A 19,247-nucleotide genomic window follows, 5' to 3' on the forward strand; every position below is an offset into this window, starting at 1 on the left:
ATCTCTTTCTCATTAAATTTCTCATTATAATGCTGTTCAGTTCACTTTCTCTCTCTCCTTCAAGAGGAGGAAATATTCTATCTGGGGTATCAGAAGGATAATGAAGTAGTGATCATGATATTTTGAATTTTTCAAGGTTTTTGATAACTACAAACCTTATTTAGCACTCATTACATTTTAGAAATGTAAAATTATTCTCATGAGGTCTGAGTTACTGCTTAAAGATGGCAGAAAAGCAGTTGTAAGTGAGTCCATTTCATCTAAAGAAGGTTTACTATATGTGATCAGTAAGTTTTTCTGTGCAAAAGACTAAAAGGTTATTTTAACATGCAGACTTAATTGATCCAAAAGACCCTGCAGGTCTGTTTAGCCAATGATCTGCAAGTCATAAACTCTGCTGTAAGGCCCTGATAGAATTTAGTGCCAAGGTTGCCTTGGGGATCAATTTATAATGATTCTTAAACTTAGAATTTTCTTTGTAAAACTGTGGGGCATAGACATAAGTAAATGTTGCTGAATAATATTTCTAAAAACCAAATATCTTGTTACACAGTAACATAGGTAATTGTGAGAGTTATGTACAGAGTAGAAAGCCATGTGCTACCAGGGAATATAGAGAAGTAAAGATACAGCCCAACCTTAAGGAGTCAACAGAAGAAGTAAATATCCAAGAAGAAATGGTGCAGGGAGGTAAGATTACTTCTTGTTGGGTGGATTGGGAAAGACCTTAGAGGGCAGTGGCAGTGAGTTATACCTTAAAAAACAAGTATAATTTGAACTGAGAAATAGACATGGAGAGAGTACTCTTCAGGATGGAAATAATAAGCAAAAGAAGAGAGCAAGAAATTACAGAGCTTGAAAAGAGCTTACCCCCCCAGAACTCTGAAAAGATTCAGCTCCTACCCAGCTCTAAAAGGCTAGCAACCAGGCTTACATTTATCACAGAGCAAATTTGAGAAACTCAACCAGATAAAAAGATACCAACATTTATGTTCCCCCATTACAATTTCTGGAGAAGGCAATGGCAACCCACTCCAGTACTCTTGCCTGGAAAATCCCATGGGTGGAAGAGCCTGGTGGGCTGCAGTCCATGGGATCATGAAGAGTCGGACACAACTGAGTGACTTCACTTTCACTTTTCACTTTCATGCATTGGAGAAGGAAATGGCAACCCACTCCAGTGTTCTTGACTGGAGAATCCCAGGGACGGGGGAGCCTGGTGGGCTGCCGTCTATGGGGTCTCACAGAGTCGGACATGACTGAAGCGACTTAGCAGCAGCAGCAGCATTAAAATTTCAGCTGGTAATTCTACTCCTAATTATATATAAGAGAAGTGAAAACATTATGTCCCCACAAAAACTTGTACATGAATGTTTATAAGCATTATCTATAATTGCCCCAAAATGATACTGACCCAAATGTCCATTAACTGATGAGTGGATATACAAAAGATGATACATCCACATAATACAGTATTATTCAGTCTTAAAAAGAGAATGGAGTACTGATACATGCTACAGTATGGACAAAGCTTGAAAACTTTATGGAAAGTGAAAAAAGCCAGTCACAAAAGACGGCAGAATGTACAATTCCATTTCTGTGAAATGTCCAGAATAGGCAAATCTATGCAGACAGCAGATTAATGGCTGCTAGAGGCTGGGGATATAGGGCAGGGAAATTAATGAAAAATGACTGCTAATGGACATGAGGTTTCTCTTTTGGAATGATGAAATGTTTTAAGCTTAGACTGTGGTGATAATTGCACAATTCTGAGTATACTGAAAATGGTGTGCTTTAAATGAGTAGATTTTATGGTATGTTAATTATATCTCAATAAAGATGTTAAATTACTTTTTAAAAAACATCTGGCCAGGAAGTACTCTGCAATGACGCTCATTAATCTGTAAGCTGTATTCCAGCACACAGTTTCCACTGAGTTCTTTCGTGCTTTAAAATAAAGACAGATGGCCAAGAATCTCCAGATACTGAGGAAATTCTTCACCATGAAAGGCAGGAGGAAAAACAAATAAAAAAGAGAGAAAAAAAAGAACTCAGAAGAAACAAGAGACAACACACAAAGCCAAAAACAACTTCTAAGCATAATAAATATTTTCAAAAGATAAGGTTGTGCATCTATAAAACAATAATATGCTGTAAGAAAAGGAACCCCACTGAAACAAGAGAGTTTGAAAATTAAAATATGTAAACTAAAGTCAAGTCAGTTTCCCAGAAAGCGGAACAGAAAATGAGAAAATCAATCCAGAAGATTCTAATAAAAGAAGAGTTTACTTAGAAAAGTTTGGAGAGGAAAATATCAAAGAAATAATACAAGAAAATTTCCAAAACCAAGAAAATATAAATGTACATAGTGGAAAGGCCACCATATTCCAGTGAGTGAAAAATAACGAAAGAATTTCCAGCACACACACACACACACACACCAGTTCACATTATCATGAAAGAGCACAGTACCAGGGCTTAAAAAAAACCTTAAAAGCTTCTAGAAAGAAAAATTAGGTTACATATAAAGGAGGTATGAAAGGATTGCATTACAGTTCTCAATAGAATATTGAAAATCAAAAGTCACTGGAGCAGTGTTGTCAAAATTCTGAGTGGAGGTTATTTTCAACCCAGCAATCCATACACAGGACAATCCTTGAATGTCAAACGGGGAGTTCAGATTTTATTGTATAAGCAGTGGGGGGACGTTAACCATGTTTGAGCAAGGAAGTGACCTGATTAGAATTGTGCCATATATAGATTAATCCAGCAGTGGAATTTCACATGACTTGGTTTGCAGAGACTAAATTTGGGATTCCAATTAAGGGTTGGGGGAGTGCTATTTTAAGAAATAAGGAAGGCTCTAAAGAGGTAGTTGGCAGTGGGGATGAAGAATCAGAGACAAGATAGGAGAAACATTTTAGAGGCAAAATCAATAGGATGTCACAGTCATTATTGTTCCAAAGCCATCTAATCAGATAAAAGCCAGTAAAGTGATTTCCTAGAATCAATATTGGCAGCATTTTCACATTAAAGCCATATCATGTGAAAGGGTGTAGGGAGAGGAGAAGACTCTGATATGTCTACCTTTTGTTGAAATGCACTTTGAAAAGTTTTAAAAATTTGAAATTGCTGAAAAACCATGGTCATACCACACTGTCAGGCATTCCAGGATTTTGAATGCTGGTCAGGTTGCCAACCTTGCTCTGGAAGTGCTACTTAAATTTATCAACGTCTTGAGGTAAAAGTAAGCACATGGAATAGAATTTTCTCAATTCCTTCAAATGTCTTTTAAGTAAAAACCTCTGCAGTGATGTCTTCGATTCTGAGACTCACTGACCAAGTATGGTTTTAAAGTCTGCTTATTCACTGTCAGGAGATACTAAAGAGTAACTGTAGTGTTCATTTGTAGGATGTGTATACTCAGCTTCTTCTGTTTCTCCTGATTAGAACCAATTTTTTTTAACTCTTTTTCTTTTTAATTCATATACTGACAAGAAGTGAGAGAGTCTTGCAAGCACTTCCCCCAATAGCGTGTGTGTGCTCAGTCAGAGTCATGTTGGACTCTTTGTGACCCCATGGACTGTAGCCCACTAGGCTCCTCTGTCCATGGGATTTTCCAGGTATGAATACTGAAGATCCCTCCTCCAGGGGATCTTCCCGACCCAGGGACCGAACTCGCATTACCTGCATTGGCAGATGGATTCTTTACCACTGAGCCACCTGGGAAGCCCAGTGATATAACTGTAGTATAATATCAAAACCAAGTAATTGACATTGATACTGGACTACAGACTTTATTCAGTTTTCACCAATTTTTATATGCACTTATTTGTGTGTGTGTATAGTTCTATGCAGCCTAATCCTACATATCGATTTGTGTAACCACCACCATCATAATCGAGATACAGAATTGTTCCATTACCAGAAAAGAACTCTCTGCTACTCTTTACAGTCATACCCCCCTCTCTACACTTATCCCTGTCCCCTGCCAACCACGTTTTGGTTTCTACCTCTATGGTTTTGTTACTTCAAGTGTTATATAAATGGAATTGTATAATGTGTAACCATTTAAGAGTGGCATTTTTTTTCACTAAATAAAATGCCCTTGAGTGGCATTTTTTTTCACTAAATAAAATGCCCTTGAAGTCCCTCCAAATTGTTGCATCTGTCAATAGTTTGTTCCTTATTATTGCTGAGTAGTATTCTATTGTATGGATGTACCAGAATTAAACCAACCACCCACTGGAGAACATTGGTTTCTAGTTTTTAGCTATTAGGAATGAAGCCCGTATGAACAGTTGTGTACACGTAAGTTTTCATTTCTCTACAGTAAGTACACAAGCTTACTGTGAAATTGCTAGATTATATAAGTACTTGCTTAGGTTAGTAAGAAACTGCTGAACTATTTTGCAGAGTACCTGTACAATTTTACATTTCCACCAGCAATTTTATAGGGGGCGGGGGGTGTGTGCGGGGGGGTGTGTCCGTGTCCCTGTCCCAAGAGATTTTCACCTAAGTTTTCTTCCAAAGGTTTTGTGATTTTTTGCTTTTATATTTAAGTTTACAATTCATTTAGTTAATCTATAGTTACTCTAAATAAAGGTCTTGACCCAGAGCCTATGGATGTTCTCTCCAAATAGTAATCAAAACCGCGTACTTACCCCAGCCAAACAAATTGCAGAGAATGTGTCTGGTTTTGGAGAAGGAAGTATTATAAACTACTTAGTTCTCTCTTCATCTACTCTTCCCATCCAGCTTACCTACCCGTGGTTTTAGGTACTCTCCAGATCTGGGGCAATGGGAGGCAGAAGGACAGGGAAAGGGAATAAGAAAACAGTAAATACTACCTTGCACGCATGTGTGTAAGTCGCTTCAGTCTTGTCTGACTCTTTGCAACGCTATGGACTGTAGCCCGCCAGGTTCCTCTGTCCACGGGATTCTGCAGGCAAGAGTACTGAAGTGGGTTGCCATACCCTCCTTCAGGGGACCTTCCTGAGCCAGGGATCAAACCTGTGTCTACGTTTCCTGTTTTGGCAGACATGTTCTTAACCACTAGCACAACCCGGAAGCCCGAAACTCTCTTAGCCTTCCATTATGCTCTCTGAGCCTGAGCGTTGTTTAACACGACTCTTCTGTCATGGGGTGCTTTGGGGAGTTCTTCAGGAATACATCATCTCTGAGGAACTCTCACCTATGGTTTTTGTTTCTGTTTTTTGTTGGTTTTTTTTTTTTTTTTTTAGTTTCGTGGGTACATTTTTATTCTGGATACTTATTTGCAACTCCTTCCACAGTTTCTAGGTAGGAATTGCTGTTCTAGTTTCTACCCTTCCAAGTCTCTGGTCCACAGGAAATATCCACAAATTTTCTGCCCTGACAAACCTCTAAGATTTGCAGCCTTATGTAAAATTATCAACTTGGGCTCTGCTACTGAAAGTTAGCCATTTCCCATCCTCTAGATTTCCCAGGTAAAATCAAACTCCACTTTGTATGCATTCCCTACCTAAACCCCTTATGTGTGTTGGGGGGAGGCGGGTAGCTGGAAGGGGTGAGCCTCACAGCTTTCTCCAAAATTCTCCCTCAGAGAATCCTTTCCCTTCTCCATAGTCACCACTTTTTATAGTCTTGTTCTGACCAAGAGGTTCAAGGTAATGGAATTCGTTCCAAAACTTTCCCTTTGTAAATTCTGCAGTTTGTCTTGATACTTTACTTTGGCATGCAATATCTGTTTTATCTTGGAGTCTCAATTTGAAACTTCACTTTTAATATCTCATCACATGTATATAATACTTTCATTAATCTACAATCTTCAGCATAACCTACAGGTAGGAATATGGCTCTGTCTGTTCCCTAACTCAGCATTATCACCTTCTACTCCTACCAGAAGTCTGTCATTTACTTACTATACTGTTCATATTTCTCTGCTTTTAATCTTGCTGCCCTCTCTGTCCCCCAAACCATTTCCTATTCCTACATCTTGTCCTTTGACAAGCTTACTTCTAATTCATACTGATGCAACAATACCCCAGTTAGGAGTCATATGCTCCCTAATTTCTTTGTTCTTCCTATGCATCATCCTAAACTAAGCACCTACACCAGATACCCACCCGTGACCAAGTGTATACACCTTATTATTGAGTTTATCTTTCCATGTTTCTGCTTACCATGGCAGATGGGAAGTTCCACAAGTAGACACACAATCTTTGTATCCCCACCCTCTACCACAATGCCTGTTCTATTACAGTACTTAATTTCTTGGCCTGAAACAAAAGGTAAGAATCCAAACAAATTCTAGATAATAAAGAATCTCCTTCAATATGGTGTACTTAGGTAGAATGACAGCTTCTCAGAAATTACTGGATTCCAGGCCATTAATTAATCAATACAGTCTAGCTATAGATTAGTTTCCCTTACCAGTGTTTACTGGTATGGGCCAATTAAGGAGCCCTTAGTTTTGTGGGCTAAAATCCAACTGAAGTTTCTGATTATATCACAATAGCATTTTAATCCACTTAGACTGCTTTATCTTAGTAGAAAAATTTTATTTCCATACATTTATTCTTCTGTCTTCATATTCTTCCAGCAAGGAATAATTCAAGAATAGCCATCCTAACCTCAGCCAGATGAATAGTTTATATAAAATGAACTAATGCATGTAATATCACTGTGAAAAGCAGTGTTTGCAATGATAGTCCTATTTGTATGGTATGTGTAGTTTATGAGACATTTGTAAAATCATGGATGATTGTATTTGATTCTCACAATAACTGTGGGAAGTATAGGACCAGAAATCATTATCTATATTTTACAAATGAGATAACTAAGGTTCAGAAAGAATAAATTATTTGTTCCATGTCACATGGCTAGTGAGTGATTTGAGCAGGCATAAATACATAGGGCTCTTAGCTCCAAGTTGATTGCCTTTTCCATTATACTCTTTGTTGCATGTATTGATAGGAAACCTCACCTGCTGAGAAAATTATTGAGAAAGGAGAAAAAAAGGGGAAAATCATGCACACACATACACATATGCACAAACATACTCAAAACAACTCTTATTAAGAGTAGATTACCATGCAGTAATAATTAATGAGTCATTATATTTTTACAATTTGGTAAAATGTAAAGCAAACACCCTACTATGCTCCTATCATAGTCCCTTCCCTCCAAATCCAAGTAGAAAAATGAAAAATTAAAATAAAAGCAGTAGAAGAAACTATAGGCTGGATTTCTTATGCTCTTGGAATGGAAGAACTTTTTCTAAGCATAAACTGGGGGAAATAATTAAACTACAGACAGAAAAAATACTAATTTAATTAATTTACAAATAGTATTTGCATATCAGTTAAGTTCAACAATTAGAAAAATGGTCTAAGAACATGAAATAACATTTCATAATTTACAGAATAGAGAACTGAAGTTGATTGTATATTGATATACATTTAAAATGTGTTCAAGCTCATCATTTAAAGAAATTCATACTAAAGCAATTAATGAAATACCACTTTTTACCAATTATACTGCCAAAGGTATTTAAAATTCAGCCCTGTGTCATTTTGGTGGTGATAGCATATAGAAATGAATAGCATATTCATTATTGGGGTGAATTTAAGTTGATACTATCTATTATGGAGGATAAGTTAGCATTATCAGAACTTTAAATGTGTGTACCCTATGATCTAGCAGTTTCGCATTTGGAAGTTTAAACCATGAATACATGCACATGTGCTTCAGAGTATATGTACTAAGATACTTTTTGAACCTGGGTGTTAATCACCAAAAAAAAAAAAAAAAGGAAAAGAAAAAGAAAAAAAATATAGATGGTTGTCAATTATTGCTTAAAGTTCTGTAAGCCCATATAAGGGAGTACAGAGTGATCATTAAAAAGAGGTACGTTATAACTGTATTTCCAGTGTGGACAGAATTCCAGAATATACTCTTAAAGGAAAAGAAATCCATTTGTGTGTATATACATACATACACATATGTATATGTATACCAAATTGGTTGTCTGTACAAAAAATTTCTAGGAGGCTCACAAAAAAATCATTAATAGTATTTTCTCTAGGAGATTGAGGGAGGTACCATTATTTATATTTTTCACCTTCTGTCCTTCTGAGCTCTTAGAAGGTATTACCAAGTGCAAGTATTACTTTATTATTTAAGAGGAAAAAAATGATTAACTAGAGAAAACCTTCTTTAGTGCCATTTCAACCTCATTCCTCCTTATAGCTTTTCCCAGTTGCCAGCCCTTCATCATCAGACTTCATGAGTTAGTCTTCACTTTCTCACATCCCATTCATTTCCTTAGCCCTCTGCAGTCTCATTTTTATCCTCATCATGTCACTGAAACTGCTCTTGCCAAAGTCTCTAATTATCTCTCAGCTCATATACCCAGTGGCTACTATTAATATTTTAATATTATATTATTGTGCAGTGATGGACAAACAGCCCATCCTTTTAAAGAGTTCTCTTCCCTGGGTTTTTATGATACCTGAGTCTCCCAGTTTCCTTCTGTCTTTCAGATTCTTTAGTCTCTTTGACTTTTGTAGATTTAAATGTTAGCATTTCTCAGATTATTTTCTTAGGACCTTTTCTCAGTCTGCATATTCTCTTTCAGTATTCACATTGTCTTAGTCTGTTGAGGCTGCTATAATAAAGCATCATAGGCTGGGTGGCTTATAATCAACAGAAATTTATTTCTTACAGTTCTGGAGGCTGTGAAGTCCAAGATGAAGGTCCTGGCAGATTCAGTGTCTGGTAGGGACCTGCTTCCTGGTTCAAAAGCCTTTCTTTTTTATGTGTCCTCAGACAGGGGAATGGGTGATAGATCTCTCTGGGGTCTATTTTATAAAGGATCTCTCTGGGTTTTATTTTATAAAGGCGCTAATCCCCTTCATAGGCTTCCCTTGTGGCTCAGCTGGTAAAGAATCCACCTGCAATGTAGGAGACCTGGGTTCGATCCCCTGGGTTGGGAAGATCCCCTGGAGAAGGGAAAGACTACCCACTCCAGTTTTCTGGCCTGGAGAATTCCATGGACTATACAGTCCATGGGGTCACAAAGAGTCAGACACGATTGAGTGACTTTCACTTTCACTTTCAATCCCCTTCATGAGAGTGCCCTGTCCTGACCTGATCACCTCCCAAAGGTCAGACTTCCTAATATAGTCACATTGGAGGTTAGTAATTCAACATAGATTGGGGAGAACAGTCTGTAGCAAACATCTACTCACATAGGAACCTCAAACTTGTACTAAACTTGATTTTATTTCCACCTTTGCCTCAACCAGCATTGCTTCTCACTTCCCATCTCTGGAAAGGACTTTACCATTTTTCTACTGCGTGACTCAGCCTTGACTCTGCCACCTACCTCACTGATGTCCCCAGGATTGCAGTCATGAAGGCCTGTTTACCTCCTAGTGAAGTGAAGTGAAAGTCGCTCACTTGTGTCCAGCTCTTTGTGACCCCATAGACTGTAGCCCACCAGGCTCCTTTGTCCATGGAATTTTCCAGGCCAGAATTCTGGAGTGGGAAGCCATTCCCTTCTCTAGGGCATCTCCCCAACCCAGGGATTGAACCCAGGTCTCCCGCATTGCAGGCAAATTCTTTATCATATGAGCCACCACGGAAGCCCAAGAATACCAGAATGGGTAGCCTATCCCTTTTCCAGCAGATCTTCCCAACCCAGGAGGCCAACTGGGGTCTTCTGCATTGCAGGCAGGTTTTTTATCAACTGAACTATCAGGGGACCCCTATTTACCTTCCAATTACCACCCAAATCCATTTACTTCTTTCACATTTCTGCTGTTCTAGTTCATGATCTTTACTCAGATTACTATCATAATCTATGAGCCAGTCTCTAAGTCTTTCAGTATTTCTCTCCTGTCTCTGTACCCCTTTCTCCACTTTTTAGCCAAAGTATGCTTTGTTCAGATACGCATTTGATCTTGTCATTCACTCTCCACCACTCACGACCTTTCTATGTTCATTCACTGGCTTTGTGATCAAACTGGAACACCCACGTTACTACTGGTCCCATCATAGTGTCTCTCAGGCCTCATTACTCCCCACGCCTCTTCTCTCCGCCCCAGCACACATCTACCCTGTAGCAGAGCCACGCTGCTGAATTCTCCTCAATTCCTCAAACACCCCAGATTTGTATTTTTCTTACAGGCTTTCTCACATGCTGACCATTCCCTGTCAGATTCTCAGGACCTCCACATCTGCATACAGCTAATTCCACTCCACCCTTAATTACCTAATGACTTTTAGCACTCCATCACATTACTTTCACCGCCATGAAACTTTCTTTGAATCCCCAGCTAAAGATCCAGGGCCCCTACTAAGTGCCCACAGAGCCATTTTTGCATCTTTTTTTCCTAGGTCTTATCACATGGTATAATGGCTTGTTAACTCACTAGATGATAAACTATTTATGAGTACAACAACCTTGCCTTTCTTCTTCACCATTGTTTACTTCCATCTGTATCTAGTGTAGTGCCTGACACATAATGTGCACCAAGCAACTATTGAATGAGTAGATGGATTCAGACATATATTCATTTATTCAACCGAATAATGATTAAAACCAGTGGGAAAGCAAATAGGCATGAATTTAGGAATGATGAAGAAGTAAGTGTCATTGAACCTCATCAATTTCTAAATTTTTTATCCTCCTTTCACCCATACTTAAATCTTATGGTGACACTGAGACTGAAGTCTAAATTCAGGGAAGAATAGTTACTAATCTTTCCACTTATTCTTGAACTATTTAAATGTGTTAATTGAATTCATTTGTGAGTGTGATTTAGTTTAGTTTCATGTTTTTTTTTAATTCAGTATTTATATTGTCATATTGTTTATATGTACAGTTGTTTTAATTCAGTGATGTTTATACTGAATTTGTTCAACAAGCACTAGTAGATTTTATTCCATTTGCAATTTAAGAACAAAAAAAAGGTGTATTATAGTTTGGTACAGTTTCTGTAAGAAGATTTTCCCCTGGTGTCTGTCACTGAAGGCTGGGTGAGTTTTTCGCCCTGCAGAACATGTTTTAATGTCTGTAATCTTGTCTTCATTCTGTGTCCACCTTCATCACATGTGTATGTAACCAAGGTAGGCTGAATGTCGTTTTTGACTGTGATGATAAATTTCCTTACCGTGGGTTTATTTAAGTGAAAACTCAGGCTGACAAACATCCTTCTTCACCATCAGCAGCTAGGTTCATTAGACCATCCTGTCTAGAGGCTGAGAGCAGAGAGAAGGAAGATCAGTAGTACATGTTATGTTTCCATAAATAGCTTTTTGCATGAGCTGTTGTGTGGTTGTTTTTTTTTTTTTAAGCAAACATAAAAACCAGTGAGTAATATAAGCAGTAGGGACTGGCTTTAACTGCAGCTGGTGCTGTCAGGATCCTCAAAGAAGATGTTTTTCTGGCACACAAGCAGAACTCTGGTGAATGAGCTCTAATTTCTTCCTTTTTTTTTTTTTTTCTAAAATCCAGGTAGGGAAACTTTTATAGTATAGGAAAGTATCTGCTCTTTCAAACGGAAAACATCAGTTGGATGGTTTCACAGATACCAGGTTGAAAAACAATAAAATCTGGGAAGGAAGTAAAGCTGTCTTTTCCCCAAAGTGAAAGCTCAGATGCAACTTTTAAAAAACTGATTAGACCCTTTGTAAATTTGTTGGTTAGAGTACTAGGATACCGAATTTTATTGATTTCTTCCTGGAAAATTTTCAGACAAGATAAAGTGTCTTAGGAACACACGCTGGTGAACACAAACATATATTTCTGTACCCAGTTTATGGCTGAGCTGTCTTTTCAAGAATTCAGCGAAGCAGTTTGGAATCATAATTGCCACACCAAGCAGAAATTCACCTGCCCTGGAGTACAGAATTTTGTGTGGCAATAAGCGTTTATTTTTTCAGTTGTATTTTTAATTAAAAGTTTCCTACATTTGGAACTGAATCTGTTAACATGTGGCAGATTGAGCTAGCGCATCCAAGTACCACTGGCGCTTTGGGGGAAATATGCTTTTAAAAAATTGGATGGTTGAGCTGGGAAAAATCCAGCTGTGTTTTACTTAACATTGCACTAATCAGAGTCTTTTGACTCCTTTTTTTTTCTTCTTCTTCAGTAAATTCAATGGCATGCATGTTGGCTCCCCACCCCCCACGACTTTACTTTTGTCTTTTAAGACTGATTTCAGCTAGTAATGTGGGTTAAAGCAATATAATATTAATTCACTGTCTTGGGTGATAGAAGGCTACTCCTGCCTTGTAGTTTATCTCTTAAATAGGTCAGAAGTAGCAGGTAATTTTCATCAGCAAAGCAATTAGATTTTTAACCCTTACCTTTCACATCACTAGAGCTCTGGGAGTTCACACAGAATTCAGTGTTATCTACTGACTGTAAACCAAAATGTAAAGGAGATCAAACCAGTCCATCATAAAGGAAATCAGTCCTGAATATTCACTGGAAGAACTGATCCTGAAGCTGAAGTGCCAATACTTTGGCCACCTGATGCGAAGAACTGACTCATTGGAAAAGACCCTGATGCTGGGAAAGATTGAAGGCAGGACAAAAAGAGGACCACAGAGGATGAGATGGTTGAGTGGCATCACCGACTCAATGGACATGAGTTTGAGCAAGCTCTGGGAGTTGGTGATAGACAGGGAAGCCTGGCATGCTGCAGTCCATGGGGTGGCAAAGAGTCGGACATGGCTGAGCAATTGAACTGACTGAAGGATATAGCCTTCCTTAATTAGAACTAAAATTGCTTGTGGGAAGCAGGTTCCCAATTAAACCAAGAAATAGTCATATTTGAACCCTGAATTATTACATGATGTTTAGGATGATGGGAGTTGAGGGGGGTGCAGGGCTCAGAAAGAGAACCAGTAATTAGCGAATTCACAATGTCCACTTTCAAGGCTAGTTTCCTTGATGAAGGCCATTGTCAGATTGGGAATTGTTTCAAACTCCCATTTTTCTCTCAATAAATCCACATTCTTTCCTTTAGAGAAGTAAACTATAGTGACAATCAAAGCTGCTAAAACTCTAGTTAGCAGATCTAAGAAAAATCAGCTCATAGGAAGGTACAGGAGGAGGTAAACATGACTTAGAGGGGACTTGGGATTACTTTCATATTTGCACAGATAATGCCTCCTCACCACTGCCATTCCCAGGCTGCTTGATCTTCCTGTTTACTGTAATCCTGCTTCTCTGGGAATTACTTCTGTCTTCTCCAAGACACTTTCTTCCCAATACAGGAAGGGCTTGCTTATTTATTCAGTAGCAATGTTGAATGTTTAGCAGATGTAGTGTTCAATCCATTGGTATCGGTGTGTATACACATACAAACATCCATAAATGCTGAACAATAAGGAGATCCTGAACAACTTGAAATTTCCATAACCAGAAGGAATTTTGAATTCTAATTCCAGGTGGCTTGGTTGTAATATCTGTTTATGTCTGTATTAGAAAATTAAGCCTGAGTATCAAAATGAAATTTGTTCAGTATTATGAATACAGTGAATAAAGAGTTTTATCCACCCCCTCTCTAAAAAGAAAAAAAATATTTAACTCAGGTAAGTTAATGAAAAACAATACCTAGTAACATTAAACTAGGACAGCAAAGGAAATAGAATGGACGTGAGAGAAAGATTATACTTGCAAGGTGGAACAAGGGGAATACCTTTTAGTAGGGGGCTGGGGATTATCCAGAAACAAATCACTGCTTTGTTCTCTGGCAGAGTTAACAGATTCTCCTTCACCCCCAGAATTGCCTCAGTTTTCTCCCTATAGCTTCTGACTCCAAAATTGTTCATGGGAATGGGTGGGGCCTCACTGTTCCTTCCTTTCTGCCTTAAAATGGTCACATTTGCAGAGCATGCTCCTTGAGTCCTTCACACTGGCGGCTTCTCCCTGCTGCCTTGGGCTCTAATCTCCTTATAGGTGTAGCACCATGGCAACAGGCCCAGCCTAGAGCCCAGGAACCTTGTTTATGTTACCTGAGGGGCTGGATGCAGCCTGAGGAAGAGAAGAAGAATATTGCCTGTCCCGCAGCTGGTTTAGAAGATGACTTCGTGTTCCGTTTCATGTGTTTCTGTTCTGCTGCTATTGAAGACCTGAAGTTACATACCTGGAAAACGTTTATTCAAAGATGCTGTCAGTAACTGCAGGCAGCAGGGGAAACTACCTTCCCTTGGTTCTTGTCTTCTAACCAGAGTTGTCTTCTGAGATGTAGTTCAGAAGTGACTTGCCGTGCTGTGACATGTGGCAGCGCTATGATTTGGGGGTGCACTCCAAGGTGGCTGTACAGTTGCTTCACGTAGGTAGACATTTATTTGATTTGAGATAACATTATGTCTTAGAATATTTTCCTAGAGAGTTTAAAAAAGTAAGGCTTTTGTCGCACGTCTTATTTAAATATGCCTTCTTCATCTTTCCTGTTGAGAGGCTTACTCCCAGAGCGGGAGAGAATTCTCCTCTCCAGGCAACTCCTCCTGGGAAAAAGGGGCTGGAATTGTTGTTTCATTTTCTTTAGGAACAGTTATAGTATCCTGTTGCCTCAACCAGGCTTCCCATGAAGCATACTGGGAAAGGTTGTATGGTAATTACCTTAACATTTGTTTTTGCGTTTAGTTATTTATAGTTGATATGCTATGTTGACAGTATATAACATGGCATTGTTTTATCCACTAGAACAAAAGGAAATAAATGTGGGGCTATTAAATTGTTCTGTTTTTATGTACAAAACATTAGGTGGGTTTTGTGCAGACTTTGTATTATCAACGGTAAATGTAATTATTGACTCTTCGACCTTAAAAAAACTACTGAATATGAGAACACATGTTCTGTGTATGGAAAGAAGAATGGACTAAAATCCTAGTCTTAGGATGTTTTTTACTGTATGTATGGAATTTGATTAAACAGAGTTGGAATGGAACCAGAAGGGAAAGAGCAGCCTTGAGTACTAGTTTCCTATATCTTATTACTTTATAATTTAACTGCAAGCTACTCTGACATTAAGTATTTCAGTTCCTTTTAATGTTAACATGGTTATTTCAAGGAAATGAATGAAGCTGCTTATTTAATGCATTTTACAAAAACAAATACCTTTCTACAAGACATTTCTTTTTATCTCTATTACTAGGTACTTCTACTTAAAATATATGTATTTAACTCTGAGTGTCTCAGTCAATAAATACTATAATTACTGAGTAAAACTGCATAGCTCTCCCGTTCTGGATTCAAGAATATTGTGTTTTATATTGTTTGGCTTCAGGCAGTGAACTACTAGCTCCTGTAGCGGCAAGAGTCACAATTCCCCACATTCCAAGTAGGGGACAAAATGAACCAGAACCCCTGAATGGTGTTGACAAAGATCTCTTCTTCTAGATGGGAGTTTGAACATTTCTTTGGAGGGTGGGAAGTTTCTTCAAGGCATTTTACTGTTCATTCATATTTGTACAATAAAGCATAAATAGAAACAAAAGCTTGCCAGAAAAGAATTCCATATTGAGCTGAAAATCAGACCTTTTGAAAAGCAGGGTCTTGTGCTGAAAAGTTTGGCTTTGTTTCTGAGTATGTATATGTATGTTTATTCTGCCAAAGCAGTGAAGATATAGCCACTACTACTTTGTCAGTGATAGTAGAGGATAAAGCTATAGCATGGGGGAAAAAAAGAAACCATTTGTCTTTAAATAAGACCTTTGCATAAAAAAGAAATGCGTAAGGTTACCTTGAATGGTGTCTATTTCTCCATCTCCAACACAGGAATGAGAATAAAAAACAATGTCTGTGGTGCAGCTTCCAGCTCCCTTGCGATTAGTAATGTTATAGTACGTTATTGTGTTTTGTTGAAAAAAGAAAGTATGTGTGCACACACACATGAATATATATGTGGTTTCTATGTGTCCCATGAATATGATCCTATCATTATTATTACAGATATATTTTTCTCTTCAGGCATTTATCCATTTGTTGTTAAACCTCCATTGCATTTGACCTTTATTTTCTTATTGGCCAAGTAGTTACACTACCATAAATATCTTTTTCTACTTTTAGGTCTCGTGGGCTGCCTAAACTAAAAGAGTCCCGTTCTCATGAATCTTTGCTGAGCCCATGCAGTGCCGTGGAATGTCTGGATCTCGGTAGAGGGGAGCCTGTGTCGGTAAAGCCACTCCATAGCAGCATCCTTGGACAAGACTTCTGCTTTGAGGTAGGAAAGTCCAGGAAAAACAAAGAGTAGTAAGACAGCAAAGAGATTTTCTATCCAATATTCTTATGATTGCATTACTGCATTATTGATGATTTGATCATTTTAACTGGTTTTCAGTTACTGAGAATTACCTACTTACAGGGGAAAAATTAGAAATCTGCTAATCTAATTATGTTGGTAATTAAAGTTATTAATGATGGTTTCTCATTCCTTTTGGCTTTGTCTGCTTTCAAAATAAATGAATTCTTAGTACATTCTCAGCAGAGATCACAAGATTAATACTAAATTATTGTTAGTATTTTAATCTTTTGTTATTGAGAAAGATATCACACAGTACGTTACTATTTTTCTTCTGAAAACCTAAGTCCCCAATTTTAATAATTCTTTGAGGGAAAAATACCAAAACCATACTAACTAAAACCTGAGTGGTTCAAGATCTGGGATCATGTCTTCTTTATTTTTATAATTTCTCTGCACTTAGCTAGCTTCCTGGCACATTGCATGTGCCAATTTCTTCAGTGAACAAACTGCCCTTTACCAGGAAATTATCACTTTTTATAAGGTAATTTTCCCCTCCCAAACAATGTATACAATTGGCCATTTGCAAATTTAATTTCAAAACCATCTGTGTACTTGTTAGCATTATGATTTAATTAATTAGCACAGACTTACAAAATTACTAATTATGAGTCCTATGTTAGATGTTGTAAAAGTTGAAAGATATATCTGATATATATTTTTTATATATATCTTTCTTAGGGACCTGCCCTATCCAACAGAAATACAGTGAAAGCCATGTGTGTGATTTTAAATTTTATTAAACCCAAATGTTACCACTTCCAACATGTAGCTAAAATAAAATTATCAACTTTCCACCTTCTTTTTTTAAAACTAAGTCTTCAAAATCCGATGTGTGTTACACTTACCGCACATCTCATTTGGACTAGTTGTTTTTCAGGTGCTCACTACCACCTGTTGTTAGTAGCTGCCATGTTAGACAGAACGTAACGTCTGATCTAATTCACTAGGTTATAAACTGAGACTAAGTTACTATGTGAGCCACGGTAGCAATTTGGACAGGTCATTTATTGGTGTTCTTTTTTATAAAAGGTTTGCCATATTTGTGGAAATTAGTTCAACAGATTGTATGCCGAGACAGGTGGTAGGTACTAGACATAGAGACAACATACTTCATTTTTAAAGGACATTGATAGTAATATTCAAACTAACCTAATGACTGGAAATCAACTGACTGGTTGCCTAATAGAAGAGAAGTGGGTTCCAGAGTAATTAATTCAACACTACGAACTCTTTTCAATTTCATGTAGTAGCCTTCTGTAATATTATAATGTGAAAGCATTCCCAAGAAATAAGCTGTTAGAGATCTTCTTCCCTTTTTAATTATTTTTTTATTAACTCACTCAGAATTGAGGATATTTATTTGCAGGTAATTTTTTAAAATATTAATTTAATTAGAGGTTTTCAGTTTTGTTCTTTCTAAACTATAGGCCAGTTTTCGGTTCCTAAGCTGAATTCTCAGTGACCTTTGTCCTTACCTGGAGAAAAGTATAGATGCTAAGTAGATAAAAAGCAAAAAGTGAATGTAGACGCACACATAGATATCACAAAGCCAGCAAATATCATTTTGGTTACCGTATCATTTTGGGTTCACAGCATATCCCTAACTCTTAAATGATACCCCTAGGAAGATAGAGCTCCCAAGCCCTATGTTTCCTTTTCCTTATCTCTAATCTTTATGTTGAAGGTTACCTACTTAAGTGGAAGTAAATGCTTCAGTTGTAACTCTGCTTCAGAGAGAGATAAGTGGATGGAAAACCTGCGCAGGACAGTTCAACCAAATAAGGTAAGAGTGGCTTCGGATGTCCAAAAAACTGTATAACTCTATTAAGCAGTAAGTTGATTGAAGGGAAATACAGTAATATTAATAATACCTTACATTTTACAGAACTTTTAAACACAAACACGTGTTTTATTATTTTGTGCTCAAAATAATCTTACTGCAGACAGTATCATGATTTTATCAGTGTGGACAAGAGGACTCAGAGAAATTACTTGACTAAGTGAGAACCGAGTACAATACACAATAGAAATGGGACTAGAACACAGATTTCTTAATTACTTACATACCTCTATCTCATTTGCAGAAAGCTAATCCAGTTGCCATAAGACTGGCTATATGAGAATTTCCATTACAGGATGTTTAACCCAAGTGAAATAGAATGTTGTGGCTCTCTAAGAGCTTGCTGTTATCTTGAATGATGAGATAGCAATCCCCTTCATTATTTTATGACTGCCCTTAATGAAGTACATAGCATCACTTACTTTAAGAGGAAAATGTCTTTCTGGTATTTCGGCTCTCAAACACAACTTTGTTACTTCTTTATAGGACAATTGTAGACGAGCTGAAAATGTTCTCCGTTTATGGATTATTGAAGCCAAGGACCTTGCCCCTAAAAAGAAATATTTCTGTGAACTGTGCCTTGATGATACCCTCTTTGCTCGTACAACTAGCAAGACCAAAGCAGACAATATTTTCTGGGGTGAACATTTTGAGTTCTACAGCCTTCCACCTCTTCATAGCATCACAGTTCACATTTATAAAGATGTGGAAAAAAAGAAGAAAAAAGACAAGAATAATTATGTAGGGCTGGTCAACATCCCCACTGCCAGTGTGACTGGTCGCCAGTTTGTAGAAAAGTGGTACCCAGTGAGCACACCTACACCCAACAAAGGAAAGACAGGAGGACCTTCTATTCGGATTAAGTCGCGTTTCCAAACCATCACCATTCTGCCTATGGAGCAATACAAAGAGTTTGCAGAATTTGTCACCAGCAACTATACCATGTTATGTTCTGTTCTTGAACCAGTAATCAGTGTGAGAAATAAAGAAGAGCTAGCCTGTGCCTTAGTGCACATTCTTCAAAGCACTGGAAGGGCCAAGGTAAGTAGAAAGGGGGGTTGCATTGCCCAGAAAGGAAACCTATTATTGGTTCTTAGATT

At 37.8% G+C, this 19,247-nt stretch overlaps 1 protein-coding gene across 10 annotated transcripts in view; it reads left to right on the plus strand.

Moving 5' to 3' along the window:
* RASAL2 (RAS protein activator like 2) overlaps window positions 1–19,247 on the plus strand; it is a 397,250-nt gene that overhangs the window by 338,945 nt on the left and 39,058 nt on the right. For all 10 annotated transcript variants that reach the window (XM_027565430.1, XM_027565431.1, XM_027565432.1 and 7 more), the window contains 3 exons: window positions 16,073–16,226; window positions 17,992–18,090; window positions 18,634–19,188. In XM_027565430.1, the coding sequence (XP_027421231.1) occupies window positions 16,073–16,226; window positions 17,992–18,090; window positions 18,634–19,188 (808 nt within the window). The remainder of the gene's footprint in view (window positions 1–16,072; window positions 16,227–17,991; window positions 18,091–18,633; window positions 19,189–19,247) is intronic.

The sequence above is a fragment of the Bos indicus x Bos taurus genome, chromosome 16 (genome assembly GCF_003369695.1).
Source record: "Bos indicus x Bos taurus breed Angus x Brahman F1 hybrid chromosome 16, Bos_hybrid_MaternalHap_v2.0, whole genome shotgun sequence".
NCBI classification, from domain to species: domain Eukaryota; kingdom Metazoa; phylum Chordata; class Mammalia; order Artiodactyla; family Bovidae; genus Bos; species Bos indicus x Bos taurus.